Raw genomic sequence first — 14,858 nt, 5'->3', positions numbered from 1 at the left:
ATGTCAGGTGCACATATCTATTGGTTTTATATCAGTAGCATTACCAAAAGATGAAATTATCAGCAAATGGGCTAGGGAAAAGAAAAGAGTCTGTCATCCTTCATGTGCAAAAACACTGAACCCCCGTAAATCCAGTGTAGTTTGTGACTGACAAAGATAAATACACTTGGCCAGTATAATTCAAGCTGTGGGTGGATACGTAGCGTACTCTTCTCCGTCACATTTCTGCACTGTGAATGTATGATTGCTCTTACCTCCTCTCATAGCCCATACACCATTTGTGGCTTGTGCAGCCCTGCTTCCAAACTTTCACCATGCGGGTAAAAGCCTGGACACACGGCTGACGGCCCCCCAACATGTATATCTCCTGGTCAGCACAAACATTTGGCCTGTGCATGGAAAACATAGACATACGGAGGAATTAGAGAAAGGAATGGACAAATGCAATCAAGAAATACAATTTTTAACTTAAAAGTCTGCAATAATAATAAAAGATTTACTTGATACTTTTAAAATGACATTTCAGACCTTAACCTTAACTTTGTGTTTAATTTTCATTTTATTAAGTAGTATGTTGTGGTTGTTAAATCACTGGGAGCGATAGGTAGAGATTCTGATGGTTCCACATGTACAACACATTTTTTTTTTTTTTGCATGAACATCAGTTCATGACACACACGTTTGTCAAGCAATTATGTAGCTTCCTGTTTAGTGCAATATGTTTGATTAAAGTCCAGAAAAAAAAAAAAAACAGTCCATGATTTCGATGTTGCTCACAGCACCCAATAAACAACCAAAGAAATTCTTCTGGAAATGTGTTGGCATGGTCATGTGCACGCACGCACTGATGTGTACGGGTTCAATTAAAAAAACTATAGATTTGAACTATACAGTCCTGTATATGTAGGCTGCATCTGTTTGTGTTGTTGTTAGTGCAGGTAAACTATGCAGAGGTTCCGCCTTCACAAACCATATGGCTTCAATACAGAGCAGCCTGAAGTTAATTAGAGGAAGGATTCTGTTTCTCCTGTAATGAAAACTATTCCTTCAATCATGTCCAGCACACTCTATTTAAATTCAGAAACCTACTACCCCGCAAAAAAGAAAGAAAAGAAAAACACATTCCACTATGCACGTTACAACAGTGCAGTAAAATACACATCCATGCTCACAGGGGACCATAGAGCCTATATCAGGGGGACCTGAAAGAGAGACTCCTAGTGGGCATTGAGCAGAGTAACACAAGGAGCAACGAAAAGGAAACAATTAGGAAATAAAAGGCAAAAGCAAAAGTTCCGTTTTTTGTAAACCTTGGTCTAACAGTCTTTAAAAAAAAATAGAAGCTATGGCAAGCTACTTCTGTTTTATCTACAGTAGCCTATGTAAAATGAAAACTGTTTCATTCACCTGATTTTCCAATACACTCTAACAGCCTGCGTGCAAATGGAAAACGGAGGAAACGATCTAAATAATAACATGTTACTTACATGCCAAGTTGTAGTTCCACGGATGACGTGATATGCACAGTGCTGAATAATATCACACACAAAATGTTAATCTGTGGGAACATAATTTCAGCCGATTACAAACACGGAGCGAAGTATTCAGTCGTCTCTATATCGGTTAAATGAAGAGCATCCTGACACAGGGAAGTCCGCCGCTAGAAGACTCAAAAGTTTCTGTTTATCTTGCATTGGTATTCCAGATTTCCCGTGTAGGCCTACTGGTTAAGCAGAGGGACGGCTTGTCTCCTGTCAATGGCAGCCTTTGAATGGCTCCGAATATACGCACCACCCACAGTTACTGTGGGGCCATCTCTCCAACCCCCCGGCATTGACATTAACACAGAAAGCCGTTTTTCAATACGATTTCTTACACACAAAAAAAATGCGATAAAAAGTTGGGTCATCAAAACAAATTCTCACTAAATTAAAGGGTTACACTTTTGATAAATTCCGCCCCCCTTGTGCAGGTATATAAAAATGGGAATGGATTAAGCTGTATCAAAATATAACTAAAACCTCTTAATGTAATGCAGTCCGAGAGGCCCCACCTAAATTATTGAATATATGTTTTATTGAATATAAGTCCAAATCAATTAATATTAAACATGCATGAAACTACAGGCTCTTACTTTTACACTTATACTTAAATATGGATTACATTTAGGTCAAGTTTATTGATCACAAGTGTCAGCTTGTTAAATGCTGCAAAAGGAAGTAAAAAGCCCAGGTGCATACATAGATTCATAGTATAGATAAGTTATTTAAAACTTGAAAGTACTTGTCAACATCTCGGATAGCTATAGAATATTTGAAAATACATGAAAAATATAATTAACAAAATATGAATAGTAAATAATAGGTATAGATTGCACAAGGAACCCAAATTATGTATAAAATGAAACAAAATAAGATTCCTCAGGTTTCGGCTTTTAATTTCAGCGCTTGGTGCCCATGACGTAACTTCCGTCTAATCCTCGGCACTTCCTGTTTAGAGCCCAGACAGAGGAAGGAGCGAAAGAGGAGAGGAGCTTCCTCTCTCGTATCAACACAACGAGATGCTTGATTGCTCCACCATTTGTTAAACGTTAACTTAGGAGTGCGTCACGGAGTACCTCGAGAGAGTCATTCCGGTTATAATTTGATAAATACATTCTTTGGAGAGACGCTGTCCTTAGCAACCAACCAGACGGTAAGAAACCGAGGCTGTCGCGTTTAGCCGGAAATGGCGCTAATCTAAGGTGTTTTCTGACACTTTTCATCAACTGTCGAAACAAAACTAACCTACAGAATTAGACGGAGACGCATTTCTTTCAACACGCATGGATCTTGGGTTACATTAGCTGCTGTATTAGCTTTTTACACATGTTGATAATAGCATGGCAGCGTGAACGTTGATAAAAATACTCGGGTCTGTAATGGGAGCAGCAGCTGTTCGCTGCTACAAACTATCTTGCTTGCCAAGTGGTTATTATTATTATTATTATTATTATTATTATTATTATTAGTGTCCCTTTGTGACCTTCTGCAGTATCAGAAGACACTGTTTTCATCATATGATGGTGTCACGAGCCTGTTTCCATCTCTAACATCGCCCTGCCCCCCCCCCTCCCCCCATCCCTCCCTTTCGGATACGTCAAGACTCTCTTTGAGTATCAGGATATCTGAGTGGAGTTTCTTGTTTTGTGACGCATGTGTAGTAGCTTAATTTAACTAAGGTGTGCCAGTACATGTACAGCAAGTTCAACAAGGTTGACAATTAAAAGTGTTTGGGCTCGAGGATTGTTCGGATCGGTCTTGTCTTTTTTTTTGTGTGGCTCACAACTAGTTCTGTGTTGCTCAACAAATCTGTCCACACAGCCAAATGAACGGAGCAGCATTCCCCTCCCCCACGGCTGAGATGGCGGAGATGAACCGGATCCACTATGAGCTGGAGTACACGGAGGGGATCAGTCAGAGGATGCGCATCCCTGAGATGCTCAAAGTGGCTCATCAAAGCCAGGAGGACCCTAACTTTGGATCACAGTTGGTCCCGCACAGCGTCATCATGCAAGTCCCAGAGAGAATTGTGATCACGGGTTGGTACACTGTAAAATGTTTAGTCAATGTAAGGGCTGTGTTTCCGTGCTGTTCAAAGTCCCTTCTGACAACAGACTCTGCAGCTCATTTGTGATTGTCAGCCGACTTTGATCTCACAATTATGTGGCTGTTTCACAGTCATTGATAGATACTGGATACGTCATCAGTGGCCCAGGACTTTGTCCATCGCTGGCCAATTTAATGTCAGCAGTAGTATCATGTCAACTATTTGCAACAAATCTGAAAGTACACGGGCACTATACGGTCACTGTCAATTAGTCTCTATACACGTAAAACTGCTACATGTCATTATTCAACCTTTGTGTACTAATCATAGCTCTTTCTGAAGTGAACAGCAAAATACATCAGTCTTTCTTTCTGAACACCACACCTTACTTTGTCAGGAGACAGTAACGACTCCCAGTTCTCCAGACCCAGAGACTTGGACCTTATCCAGTCAACACCACTGGAGGCCCTCGCGCTTAAAACGCCACCCAGAGTCCTCACACTGAATGAGCGGCCCCTGGACTTCATGGAAGAGGAGCAGCGGGTTGCTCCTGACAGCGAGGAGGGTGTAAGTGATAAAACAATACATTTTTTATTACTAAAGAGTAAGGACACAATATAAAAACCCACTCATTATTGTCTTCAGAGCAAAGCATAACTTGAATAAATTGGGATTATTATTTCTTGTAGTTGCGGCACCAAGGACGTTTACGGCGGGAACGCTCAGCCAGTGAGAATGCAGCTATCCGTCATAACAGTCAGCTGATGCACAATGACTCTGCGTGAGTAGTATTAGTCGTATTAGTAGTATACACCTGATGCCAGCTCCATCTTATCACCCATCTGCATGTGGCAGCATGACACATCTTTCTTTTGGTTTTATGGTTTCTTTTGTGCCTTTGTTGTTGCACAGCTGGTTGTCTGTTGTCACTCGTACTGTGTTGTGAGAACGCTTGCTGTTTTTAGTGTTAATGCAGAATCCAGTTGTCGTGGTCACTGACACTAATCTATTAACATCATGATTTTAAACGATTGAGGCACTAATCAGTTTAACCTGATCGTGTACTGATGGTAAAATGTTTAGCGGGCATGAATGAACAATGTTGCACATTTGAAGACCCCACTCCCCTCTCAGTAACACAGTGGAGCACAAAACAAAACACAATGAAAGAAAATTGTGATGCAGAGTGTACATTTTTAATGTGAAGCAGTTCAAATACCTGAATTAGCTTCACTGTTGGAGGCCTGGTTTACACAACGTGTGCTTTGCATCTTTAGCTTTCCGCGAGAACATCATAAAGACTGCGGCAGATTGGTACTTGGTATTTGAGCATATTAATCATGTAATTGTGGGGCAAAAAAAAACTTCTTATGTCCTCGTGTCTTTCTGCAACACAGCTGCATAAGGTGTCCTGGCATGTGGCTTGAACAGTAAACACGATAGTTTCTGTCTTGATTATCCAATTCAAACGAAATTACAATAATTTCCTTTTGCATTGCTGCTTTTTGTTTGAGTGTGTTATACTTAAGTTAAACACTGTAACTGGTCAGCCGGTTTTAGTTTTTGGCTGTTGTTTCAATTCACAGTCACTCGGTTGGGATTTTTGCAAGTCAGTTGAGGACAGTTTCTTTTCCTTTTATCTGTCCCTTTTTTTCCCCTCCTTCTCTTCTATCCTCCTTTGTCCTTTTCCTCCCTCTGCTTCTGAATTTGCTGCTCTTAATGTTGGGCACTCAGCAGTGCGACCGTGTGTCCCCCAGCCACTGTCCACCCCTGCCCCTCTCTCACCGTGGCTGAAGAACACAACGTGTACAGCGCTAGCGGTGTTCTATCTTTCCTCCAGTCCACCACGCGTCGCGCCTACCAGCAGGTCCTGGAGGTTTTGGATGAGAACCCTCGCAGGTGACCTCACAATAATCTGGTCGTTTTATTGCTTAGAATTTTTTTTTTTTTTTTTTTTTTTTTTTTTAAATTGGCCAAATGGATAGAAACCTTCAGAAAGGTCAATACAGACTGTATCAGATATCTTCCTGACAGACTGAAAAAAAAAATACTTTAAACTTTAGGAAAGGGGAAATGGTCACAAGGTGTCAGCTGTGTAGTCTCAAGCGGTATGTGACCAATTTCTAGATATTTCTAACCTCGAGTAACAATATTAATAAGCATGGATTTAATGATTATTATGCACCATACTAATTTATGGCTTTGGTTCAGGCCATTACTGATTAAATATTCCATTCCAATAATATCCGGTGAAGGAGCGAGCCACCCACTATTTCAGAAGCAAATAGTGATGATAGTTGACAATTTTTTGTTGACCAGGACAAAAACTACAAATTGTTAGTTTCACTTTGATTCCCTTCAGGAAACGTGTTTGATGTATCATCATCAGAACAGTACCCGTACAAAATAGAGGCCCGTATGAATTGAACGAGTGCTGACCACGTATTCTTCCTTCAAGTTCAAAACTTCACAGGTGCTCGAGAGTCAGAAGCTGAAAACACAAAATAAACAGTCTAAAATAAACAGTGTGTAGAACATACGAGTTCATTACTGAACTAAAAGAACCCTAAATATTCACATACAAATTTCAGCTTTCACCTTACTCAGGTTGTTGCAAAACTCTTTCAGCTTTTGACTGTTTGCCTTCCTGAGACAGCTACAAGGTGAAGGCAGAAAAAGTCCTCTAAATGTGTATTCATACCTTCTGCGTACAAGAAACACTAAACATTTTTCCATAGTCTTAGCCTCATTTGTGGTTGTGGAACGACCTCTGTAAACCAAAGCTTTACAAATATGATATATTTTAGAAGGAGAATCTAAAATAAATCTCACAAAGAGCATTTTCTGTCAAATAAGACCCAGTTCAGACCAAATATTCATGATGACGTGATGTGAAACATGCAACTACTCACAAATTGCCAGTCTGCAAGATTCTGAAACTTGCTGGGTTTTTTTTATAACATCTTAAAACATGAATGAGGATAATGAGTTATTTGCGACAGCTGCATTTTAAATTGTATTGAAATGGCGAAAAAAAAAAATGAAAGAGAAGGTCAAGGGAGCTTATGGGAATTTATGCAGTGATTTTGAAACAAAATGGCCACCCCGCTCCCCTTCACCTCCCCTCGTGTTTTTCTGAAGCAGTTCTGTTGTTTAGAGGCGTTTGTGTCGCCTCTAACAATCAGAAAAAACACGAACCATCATGCCTTACTGTCTAAAACTGTCTACTTGTGATTTGACAAGCTGAGTCTCAGGCGACACCATCAGCTCTGTGGAGTCGAGCTGAGACGAGACAGTTCACACTGCTGCAACTTTTCCCAGCAATGCTCCAAACCGGTTTTGTCCAATTGCGAATCTTTGGTCCCAACTGGGCTTAAGACATTGGAAAAGGCTTAGAAAGATTAACCTGTTGGTCTCTATGGCAACGCAAATAGTGTAGGTATGCGAGGAACATGCCAGCTGTGTGCATGTATGCAACACTGTGTTTCTCTATCTCTTTTGCCTTCTCCCAACTCTGTCTTTCCCCACTTCTTCAGCAAACCATCACTGCGAGGGGGGTCGGCTTCGAGCTCCAACCCCCTGCATGACTCCAGGTAACTTCACCTGCCACTTCACTCTCTTCCTCTCTCCTTGTCCTCATCCTTTTCCTGCCTTGTGTTCTCATTTGGGTCCAAAATTAGGTTAAGTCCTGTTGGAAAAATAACTGTTGTTACTACTGTTAAACTGCGCAGTAAATCTGAAATGTTATATTAAAATTTGACACTCTGTCGTAACTGGTTGAATCGGGCAAATCTCAAAAGCAGCCGTTCTCGTTTTTAAGGCTTGCATTATCAACGTATGAAGCCACTCTGGATGGGACGTCCGATGACATGACCGTGGTTGATGCAACAACACTCCGACGTCAGGTTAGTTCCTAATAAATACGTTTTCTCAATCTCGTGCTGCAAGAGATGATTGTGGAACCACTGTGACTGAGAAAAACCTTCCTCTCTGATTCGTCAACAGCTCATCAAGTTGAACCGGAGACTCCAACATTTGGAAGAGGAGAACAAGGAGCGAGCAAAGCGAGAGATGATCCTGTACTCCGTCACTGTGGCTTTCTGGCTGGTCAACACTTGGGTGTGGCTGCGACGTTAGCGCTGACTTGTGTTTCTGCCTTCAGCATGACAGGAGAACATACTCTCCCTTATTCTATGTGTCAAATGTTAGCTACCCGCTGCACTCAGTTCCTGTGTGAGAAGACCTCAGCACATGCCAGTGTGAGGTCTGCCGCACACAGGCTCAGTATTTTGACTTAATTTAATACATGTACAGTTTTATTTTTTTACTCTTATTTCACCCTGTCTCTTCCATTTTCTCATGTTTTGGTTTTATTCCAAATTCTTCTCGCCCACTGCTAGGTATGACTTGTTGTAAATATTTGTTCATGTTATTCAGAGCTTTGAAAAGCACTCATGCAGAGACGCAGTATAGCATAATTTACAAATAGAAAATTGGAGCTGCCGTGCGGTGACATACAGCTCCATGGTGGGAACATGTTGAATATTTATTGCAGAGAGAGTGATACATGACTTGGACTGGGAAATGTAATACACTTTAGTAAAACCATATAGATGATGTGTTGTCCTGGATTTTTTTTTGCTGACGAAGAATGAATGAACAAACTCTTATCTCTCTCACAAATTGGCCAGACATATAAAATTAAACCTTTTTTTATTTTTTTATTAACATGGGTTCATTTTTTTTTTAAATCATATTTGCTTAATGCTGATGTTTATTTTATTTTTTAATTACTTTAGATCACCTTTATCATGAGATGCACCAAAAGCTGAATCAAAGTATTGTTGTATTTTTTAAAGAAAACTGATCAGATTCAGGATTTATTGTTTTCACAAGAAGTGTTACAAATGACAACCAAACAAACACAATGGCTATGAAATTCTTTAAACACAAATATGCTAGGCAATGAATTATCTTTCACTATTCTTAAGAACTAAATATGTATTTTGAATATTAAAGCTGTGACCAGATTGAGCGTTCGTGGCCTGACAGTCAAATATTTGTCATTTATACGTTTTATTTTATTTGAAGCTGGCCCGTGTGAGACGAGGCTAATCTTAGAAAATCTTGGAGGAAAATTGGGTTTTCAAATCTGAAAGCATTAATCCAGCTCTTGAATCAGACAGCGTGGTGAAGAGGAGCTTTGGTTTGTCTTGTAGTGTGGGTGCTGCAAGAGGACCTCCCCATCCTCTGGGTACAGCAGTGATGAAGAATCATTACAAACATCAGCTGATTTGTCGCAGACGCTCATTAAGAACAAGGACTCTGTATCTGGAGCAAAGGTGGAGATGCTGTCACTCTGATTCCCGGTTGGTTCTTCCTCATCACTGCTTCCTGATATGACTTCTATTTTTGGTTTGAACACCTGCTGAGAAAATGCAGTAAAGTCCTCTGTGTCCACATCCTCCAAATCGGGCAGGTCATCGATCCACAGTGAGCGACTTGGTGGAAAGGGAATGGTTTCCAGCTGCTCTTCATCCTCCAGCTCTGTAACCAAAGGTCCAGGACCATGGACTGGTTTGGGGAGAGGTCCGGGACCATGCACTGGTTCGGGGAGAGGCACTGGTTCGGGGAGAGGTCCGGGACCGTGGACTGGTTCGGGAAGAGGTCCGGGACCGTGCACTGGTTCGGGGAGAGGTCCGAGACCCTGGACTGGTTCGGGGAGAGGTCCGGGACCGTGCACTGGTTCGGGGAGAGGTCCGAGACCTTGGACTGGTTCGGGGAGAGGTCCGGGACCATGCACTGGTTCGGGGAGAGGTCCGGGACCGTGGACTGGTTCGGGGAGAGGTCCGGGACTGTGCACTGGTTCGGGGAGAGGCACTGGTTCGGGGAGAGATCCGGGACCGTGGACTGGTTCGGGGAGAGGTCCGGGACTGTGCACTGGTTCGGGGAGAGGCACTGGTTCGGGGAGAGATCCGGGACCGTGGACTGGTTCGGGGAGAGATCCGGGACCGTGCACTGGTTCGGGGAGAGGTACGGGACCCTGGACTGGTTCAGGGAGAGGTCCGGGACCGTGGACTGGTTCGGGGAGAGGTCCGGGACTGTGCACTGGTTCGGGGAGAGGTCCGGGACCGTGGACTGGTTCGGGGAGAGGTCCGGGACCGTGCACTGGTTCAGGGAGAGGCACTGGTTCGGGGAGAGGTCCGGGACCGTGGACTGGTTCGGGGAGAGGTCCGGGACCATGCACTGGTTCGGGGAGAGGTCCGGGACCGTGCACTGGTTCAGGGAGAGGCACTGGTTCGGGGAGAGGTCCGGGACCGTGGACTGGTTCGGGGAGAGGTGCCCAGACCGGAGGAGGCTGTTTGTTTTCACACTGCTCTTTCTCAGCTTCATTCCTCGTGAACTGGATTCCACTTGACTGGTTTTGTTGTTTATTATCTTCTACCTCCTCTAACATCTTTCCGGTGGCACTTTCTTGTTCTGGGTGCTCCGGACTCACCCTTTCTTTCTCTTCTCTCTCTGGCTGCTCTATCTGAGATTGATCCTGGTCATCGTTCTCCACCTGCTCTTTCTGCAGCACTTCACCTGGCTGCTCTGCTTCTAGATGTTCACTGTTTGGCTGATTTTCAACGGGCTCCTGTTCTGACTGACTCTGCAAGAACTCTTCATGGGCATCCAGGCTGTCCTGCACAAAGGCAGACATCAACATCTGGGTGCTGTTTTCCTCACACGGCGTCTCTGGAGTAGAGGGAGCCTCAATTTCCCCTGAAATGAAACAATTGTATTGTTTAAATATGAACACCTGCATTTGTTCTGTGTGTTGTTTGTACTAAATGCTGAAAACTCTTCACCTGTCTCCTGCAGCTCTCGAAGGCGTCGTCTCTCCAGGGCTTTTTCTCGAATCATTGCCATTCCATCCAAGCTGTCCTGAATCTTCCTCCTCTCCCGTGTTTCCCACTGCTCCCTCTCCTTGCGCTCCTCCTCCAGCCCCCCCGCTGCCCACGCCTCTGCACACGCCCTGTCTTTAGGGAACACGGGGCGATCGTCAAGGAAGGTGAGCTGCTTGAGGCGTACAATCGTGGTCTTTCTGTAGTTTGGGATTTTTCTCACCACCTCGTTTCCCTTTAGATTGAGGACTCGCAGCTCTGGCATGGCCTCGAGCACAAGGAGGATCTCAGGGTCGCGTAACAGGTTGTAGGACATGTCTAACACACTGATGGCCAGACACTGACTCAAGTGCTCTATGTCCCCCGCAGTTTCCAGCTTGTTGTGGGCAATCTGTAGGGTGCTCAGGTCAGGGAGGCAGGAGATGTTCTCTACAGTGCGTATGTAGTTGTTAGAGACGTTCAGGGTGCACAGCTTTTTCAGAGGTTCAAGGTTTTCCAGCTTGTATATGAGGTTCTGCTGCAGGAACAAGCAGCACAGCTCAATCTGGGCATCCAGGTTCTCAATGCGTTGAAGCCCATTGCTCTCCAGCCAGAGACACTTGAGTCCTATGTACTCCTCTAAGTTCTCGATAGTGGAGAAACCTTTGAAATGCAGATAGAGCGTGTCATTCAGACGGGGTGTGGAGTACAGTTTGTACTTCTTACAATGGTCTTTCAGGAATTTCTTGGTCATCCGCGGCCCCGATTGTTGTTCCTTTGTCTCTTGAGGTGAACTTTGCGATTTTTTGTTAATTTCCAGGTCTTCTTGAGCTCCATCCTTCACCGTGACATCTGCTCCATATGTCTCGGAATTTCTTTGAGCACCTTTAGCTTCCATTTCAGCTGCTGTCCTTCGTTGGTCTCCCGTCGTTTCTTGGAATTCAGCAGTGGACATCACCGGAATTATATCAAATTGGCATTCAGGAGAAATTAAAGTAATCTAGCTTCTAAAGTTGTTTTTTTTTGTTGTTGTTGTTGTTGTTGTCGAAACGAGTTTCTGTCCCTCAGAAGTCCGCTCTGTTCGCCAACGCCAGTTTCCGTTTATGTTCGTTTCCATGGTAACGCTTTGGCCGTTACGTTGCGGCCGTGTCTGGACTGCCGGATAGTTTTGTTGTTTCTGGTCGGACACATTTAGCCGGTGCACCCCGCTGTCACTGGATCAACATGGCGACAGGGTACATATTAAATCGTGGTGCGCTGACATTAGGAATTCACTGCCAGCGTGTTTGCAGGAATATTTCACTATCACAGGTCAGAGAGAAAAAGAGATGGATGAAAGCATACAACTACCTCATGGCAAAGAAGTTAAAGCTTGAAGGGCCTCCGCCGCCGAAGCCACGGTAATGCTCGCTCGACGACACCAAGGAACATCTCAAGGCCATTCATGTATAGGTCACTGTATGTTTATTTAGCTCACTCGATTTAGTAGGATTGATACAAAAAAAGCATTATAGTCATATTTCACACGTTTTCAGCCTGTTTAGCAGCGTTTGAATTGATACTGCAGGTTTTAAGATATGTCCAGGGGCGTAGCAAGCCATCGTGGGTTCTTTGTCCAGGTGGAGGAAAAGTCTGGTTCCCACTCCGGCCTTAATTTATGTTTCTCATTTAATTATAATTTTAGATTCAATAAATTGACAGTACTATTTGAACCATAAAGTTGTGTCCATAATCTGTTAAAATACTTTTCTACACGTTAACTGGTATCACAGTTTGAGGCTGGGCAATATGTCGATATTATATCAATGTCGTGCTATAAGCCTCGTTATTGTCTTTAGATTTTGGATATTGGTTGTGCTGCATTTAGTGACCCGCCTCGATGTTTTTTTGTTTTTTTTTACCAACACCATCTCACTCCTGGTGCGTAAACCCAACCAACACTGTAGGTTACTGAACCTGATTGATCACCAAACAGAATCTATCACCGGATTTGGTCGGCATGCCGACAGTGTATGTGAATGTCATGTGATACGCGTTTTTAGGTGTGTTGGTTTCATGGAGACAGTCTAAAAAGTTGCTAAAGCATTAATACAGGCAGATATCGTTCATTGTTTTAAAACGCTGTTTTAAAGTGGTAACGAGTGGACATCACCTTAGCTCCATGATTGGCTGTCTTTCAGGTCTCAACACCCTCACTGGGATTACCACGCGGAGGTTCAGGCTTTCAACACCCGTCTCCATGAGAACTTCTCCCTCGACCTCCTAAAAACAGCCTTTATCAATCCCTGCTACCTGCAGGCGGAGCAAGAGAGGAGAAAGAGTTTGGGTGTGGACTCTGAGACCGCCGCTCTTGTTCTGAAAGATAACATTCAGCTGAGTAGAAATGGAGTGGGTTTCACCGAAAGCTTCCTGACCGACTGGTGCCGGGCAAGCTTCCCGAGCCTGCCGGGCGAGGCGGTGGATGGTATTGTAAGGCACCTCACCAGTCAGGCAGTTGTGACCAATGTGGCAAGAAACCTCGGCATTGAGGACTTAACCATGACTGCAGACTTCCCCATCCCAGATGATGTGCTCCACTCTACATTAATGGCAGTGATTGGAGCTCTTCAGGAAAGCAGTGGAGCAGAGAAAACTGGATTTTTTATCAGGGTAAGAGGCTTTCTGCATAGTATTGTGTACTCATTATTTATTTCCAAGAAATTATGATTTGTCCACCCTAATACTCTCCAGTTCACGCTTTTTTTTCTTTTTTTTTTTTACAGTGGTATGACATCTCTTGGTTTTTCTCCACCTTCTCCCCTCTAACTAGGATTTCCTGGCGACTCAGCTCATAGGGAAAGACCTATTTGATATGTGGACTGTGGTCAACCCCATGGGTCTGCTGGTGGAGGAGCTTACTAAGAGGAATGTTCCTCTGCCAGAGCCTCGCCTCATACGATCTGCCGGAGCCAGCACAGTCTTGCCACTATACTTTGTCGGCTTGTACAGGTGTGTGTGCAGCTGTTTGCTGTACAGCAAATAAATGAATATAACATGTTGGCAATAGAGCTGAGATGTCCTCAAAATCAAGTTACACTTTTGAATTTGAGTATGACGCAAAAAGAAATCATAATACATTTGGTGGTAAAAAGTGTTCTATGAATAATCTGCCTTTTTTTTGTTGCTAATTTTTGTTTTTCTCTGCTCATCTCTGTTGATTCAGTGACAAGAAGCTTTTGGCTCAGGGTCCAGGAGAGACACTCGTAGCAGCTGAGGAAGAAGCAGCTCGTGTGGCCCTTCGGAAACTTTATGGCTACACTGAGAACCGCAGACCGTTGGACTTCTCTCCTCAGCAGCAGCATCAGCAGCCGTTAATTCAATCAGTCAACAGCAATTAATGAAGTATCAACTCTTATGCTGCAGCATAAAATCCTTTAGAGAAGGCACGATCGGACAGGAATCTCATTCAGAGTATAGATTGAAGAGGGAAAGTAAAAGGAAAAAGAAGGTCACCATCTAGCTTATTAAACTCAAAGCTCCATCAGGGGACCTGCCAGAATTGAGTCTGTTGTGTATTTACATGTCAGGTCCCCAGACAAAGGAAAGCAAGAAAAGCCCTATTGTCCAAATGAATAGTGTGATTATGTTGTAAGATCCAGCTTTCAACTGTATTAGACAGACCAATTGTTTATAAGTAAATCTGATGACATATTCAATAGTATAGTCCACTGGTCATGTAGCCTATCCTGGCTGATAACCTACAGGCTAAGCAGTCTGTTGCACGAAATAACCCTGATATCTGGTGGTGCCCTTGTAAATAATACAGTTGCCATTTGTTTTATTTTGTATTCCGTTACAATACGGTATCACCTGTAATAATAAAAAAAAATGTGTTCATTATGACTTTGTTAATGCCCCTTTTTCCACTAATTTCCTTCATATTATTGTGTCTGCTCTTAGAAATGAATGTGCGCGTATAAACTCGATATCTATTTTTTTTTTTCTATCATTTTATGTGGCACACCTCTCGTGTCTTTTGTAGGTTATTGGTTAAGGACCTCAAACTTAATGAGTTCAAAGTTTTAAGCATGTCTTTTTTATTTAAGTTCCTTAATTATTAGTGTTCTCCACCAGCTTGAGTTAAAAAAAAAAATAATAATTCACCCTTGAGTAGCTGTTAAAATGTAGATCACAGCTGTGTATGTCTGCAGGGTTGACCCGATGAGCCCTGATAGTTTTAGGCTACAGAAATGTTGCAGTAATAACCCAGAGGCTTTTGACCTGCATTTCACTTCCAATACTTATCACGTGGTATTTTGTGCATTATATTTTCTTAAATGAAAATGTTGTATTACGTCAAAAAGTTTGCCATGAGACCAATCCACAGCCAGGTTGAAGTGTTGCAGTGACGATGTTAATCCGCAT

General features: G+C 43.2%; 4 protein-coding genes across 7 annotated transcripts in view; 2 read left to right on the top strand and 2 right to left on the bottom strand.

The window, feature by feature from the left end:
* Positions 1 to 1,716, bottom strand: part of egfem1 (EGF-like and EMI domain containing 1) — a 53,837-nt gene extending 52,121 nt beyond the window's left edge. The window contains exons 1-2 of the mRNA XM_069147871.1: positions 1,488 to 1,716; positions 255 to 389 (exon numbers count right to left, since the gene is read on the bottom strand). Coding sequence (XP_069003972.1) covers positions 255 to 389; positions 1,488 to 1,570 — 218 coding nt within the window. The 5' untranslated portion in view covers positions 1,571 to 1,716. The remainder of the gene's footprint in view (positions 1 to 254; positions 390 to 1,487) is intronic.
* A 789-nt stretch (positions 1,717 to 2,505) lies between these two features.
* On the top strand, positions 2,506 to 8,205 carry mffa (mitochondrial fission factor a). Of its 4 annotated transcripts, none has more exons than XM_069147868.1 (8): positions 2,506 to 2,694; positions 3,363 to 3,580; positions 3,986 to 4,155; positions 4,278 to 4,369; positions 5,326 to 5,487; positions 7,125 to 7,181; positions 7,409 to 7,493; positions 7,594 to 8,205. In XM_069147868.1, the coding sequence occupies exons 2-8, from the start codon at positions 3,367 to 3,369 to the stop codon at positions 7,723 to 7,725; spliced, it is 912 nt and encodes a 303-aa protein (XP_069003969.1). In that variant the 5' UTR covers positions 2,506 to 2,694; positions 3,363 to 3,366; the 3' UTR covers positions 7,726 to 8,205. The 4 variants fall into 4 exon arrangements, with proteins under 4 accessions (XP_069003969.1, XP_069003968.1, XP_069003970.1 ...); XM_069147867.1 differs by having other exon boundaries at positions 5,323 to 5,487; XM_069147869.1 differs by lacking the exon at positions 5,326 to 5,487.
* Positions 7,903 to 11,542, bottom strand: LOC138197207 (dynein axonemal assembly factor 1-like). The gene is made up of 2 exons (XM_069147865.1): positions 10,440 to 11,542; positions 7,903 to 10,353 (listed from the first exon to the last, which is right to left on the bottom strand). Exons 1-2 carry the CDS (start codon positions 11,407 to 11,409, stop codon positions 8,750 to 8,752), a joined length of 2,574 nt encoding a protein of 857 aa, XP_069003966.1. The 5' UTR covers positions 11,410 to 11,542; the 3' UTR covers positions 7,903 to 8,749.
* A 95-nt stretch (positions 11,543 to 11,637) lies between these two features.
* mrpl44 (mitochondrial ribosomal protein L44) lies at positions 11,638 to 14,333 on the top strand. Its single transcript, XM_069147866.1, has 4 exons — positions 11,638 to 11,854; positions 12,635 to 13,103; positions 13,264 to 13,442; positions 13,657 to 14,333. The coding sequence occupies exons 1-4, from the start codon at positions 11,679 to 11,681 to the stop codon at positions 13,829 to 13,831; spliced, it is 999 nt and encodes a 332-aa protein (XP_069003967.1). The 5' UTR covers positions 11,638 to 11,678; the 3' UTR covers positions 13,832 to 14,333.
* Positions 14,334 to 14,858: the final 525 nt, after the last annotated feature.

This window comes from Embiotoca jacksoni, unplaced genomic scaffold (genome assembly GCF_022577435.1).
Source record: "Embiotoca jacksoni isolate LCO1_2020_lvr unplaced genomic scaffold, fEmbJac1.0.p SCAF_14, whole genome shotgun sequence".
Taxonomy (NCBI): domain Eukaryota; kingdom Metazoa; phylum Chordata; class Actinopteri; family Embiotocidae; genus Embiotoca; species Embiotoca jacksoni.
Note: the sequence above shows the minus strand (reverse complement) of the source record. Positions and strands in the feature narration are given on the sequence as shown.

Bases quoted from the DNA above. Each gene is read 5' to 3' on its own strand.
- mffa (XM_069147867.1), top strand. From the start codon at position 3,367: ATGAACGGAGCAGCATTCCCCTCCCCCACGGCTGAGATGGCGGAGATG. The intron at 3,581-3,985 runs GTTGGTACACTG...TTACTTTGTCAG, and splicing joins AGAGAGAATTGTGATCACGG to GAGACAGTAACGACTCCCAG. The intron at 4,156-4,277 runs GTAAGTGATAAA...TATTTCTTGTAG, and splicing joins CTCCTGACAGCGAGGAGGGT to TTGCGGCACCAAGGACGTTT.
- LOC138197207 (XM_069147865.1), bottom strand. From the start codon at position 11,409: ATGTCCACTGCTGAATTCCAAGAAACGACGGGAGACCAACGAAGGACA. The intron at 10,354-10,439 runs GTGAAGAGTTTT...GTTTCATTTCAG, and splicing joins TCGAGAGCTGCAGGAGACAG to GGGAAATTGAGGCTCCCTCT.
- mrpl44 (XM_069147866.1), top strand. From the start codon at position 11,679: ATGGCGACAGGGTACATATTAAATCGTGGTGCGCTGACATTAGGAATT. The intron at 13,104-13,263 runs GTAAGAGGCTTT...CCCTCTAACTAG, and splicing joins AAACTGGATTTTTTATCAGG to GATTTCCTGGCGACTCAGCT. The intron at 13,443-13,656 runs GTGTGTGTGCAG...CTGTTGATTCAG, and splicing joins TACTTTGTCGGCTTGTACAG to TGACAAGAAGCTTTTGGCTC.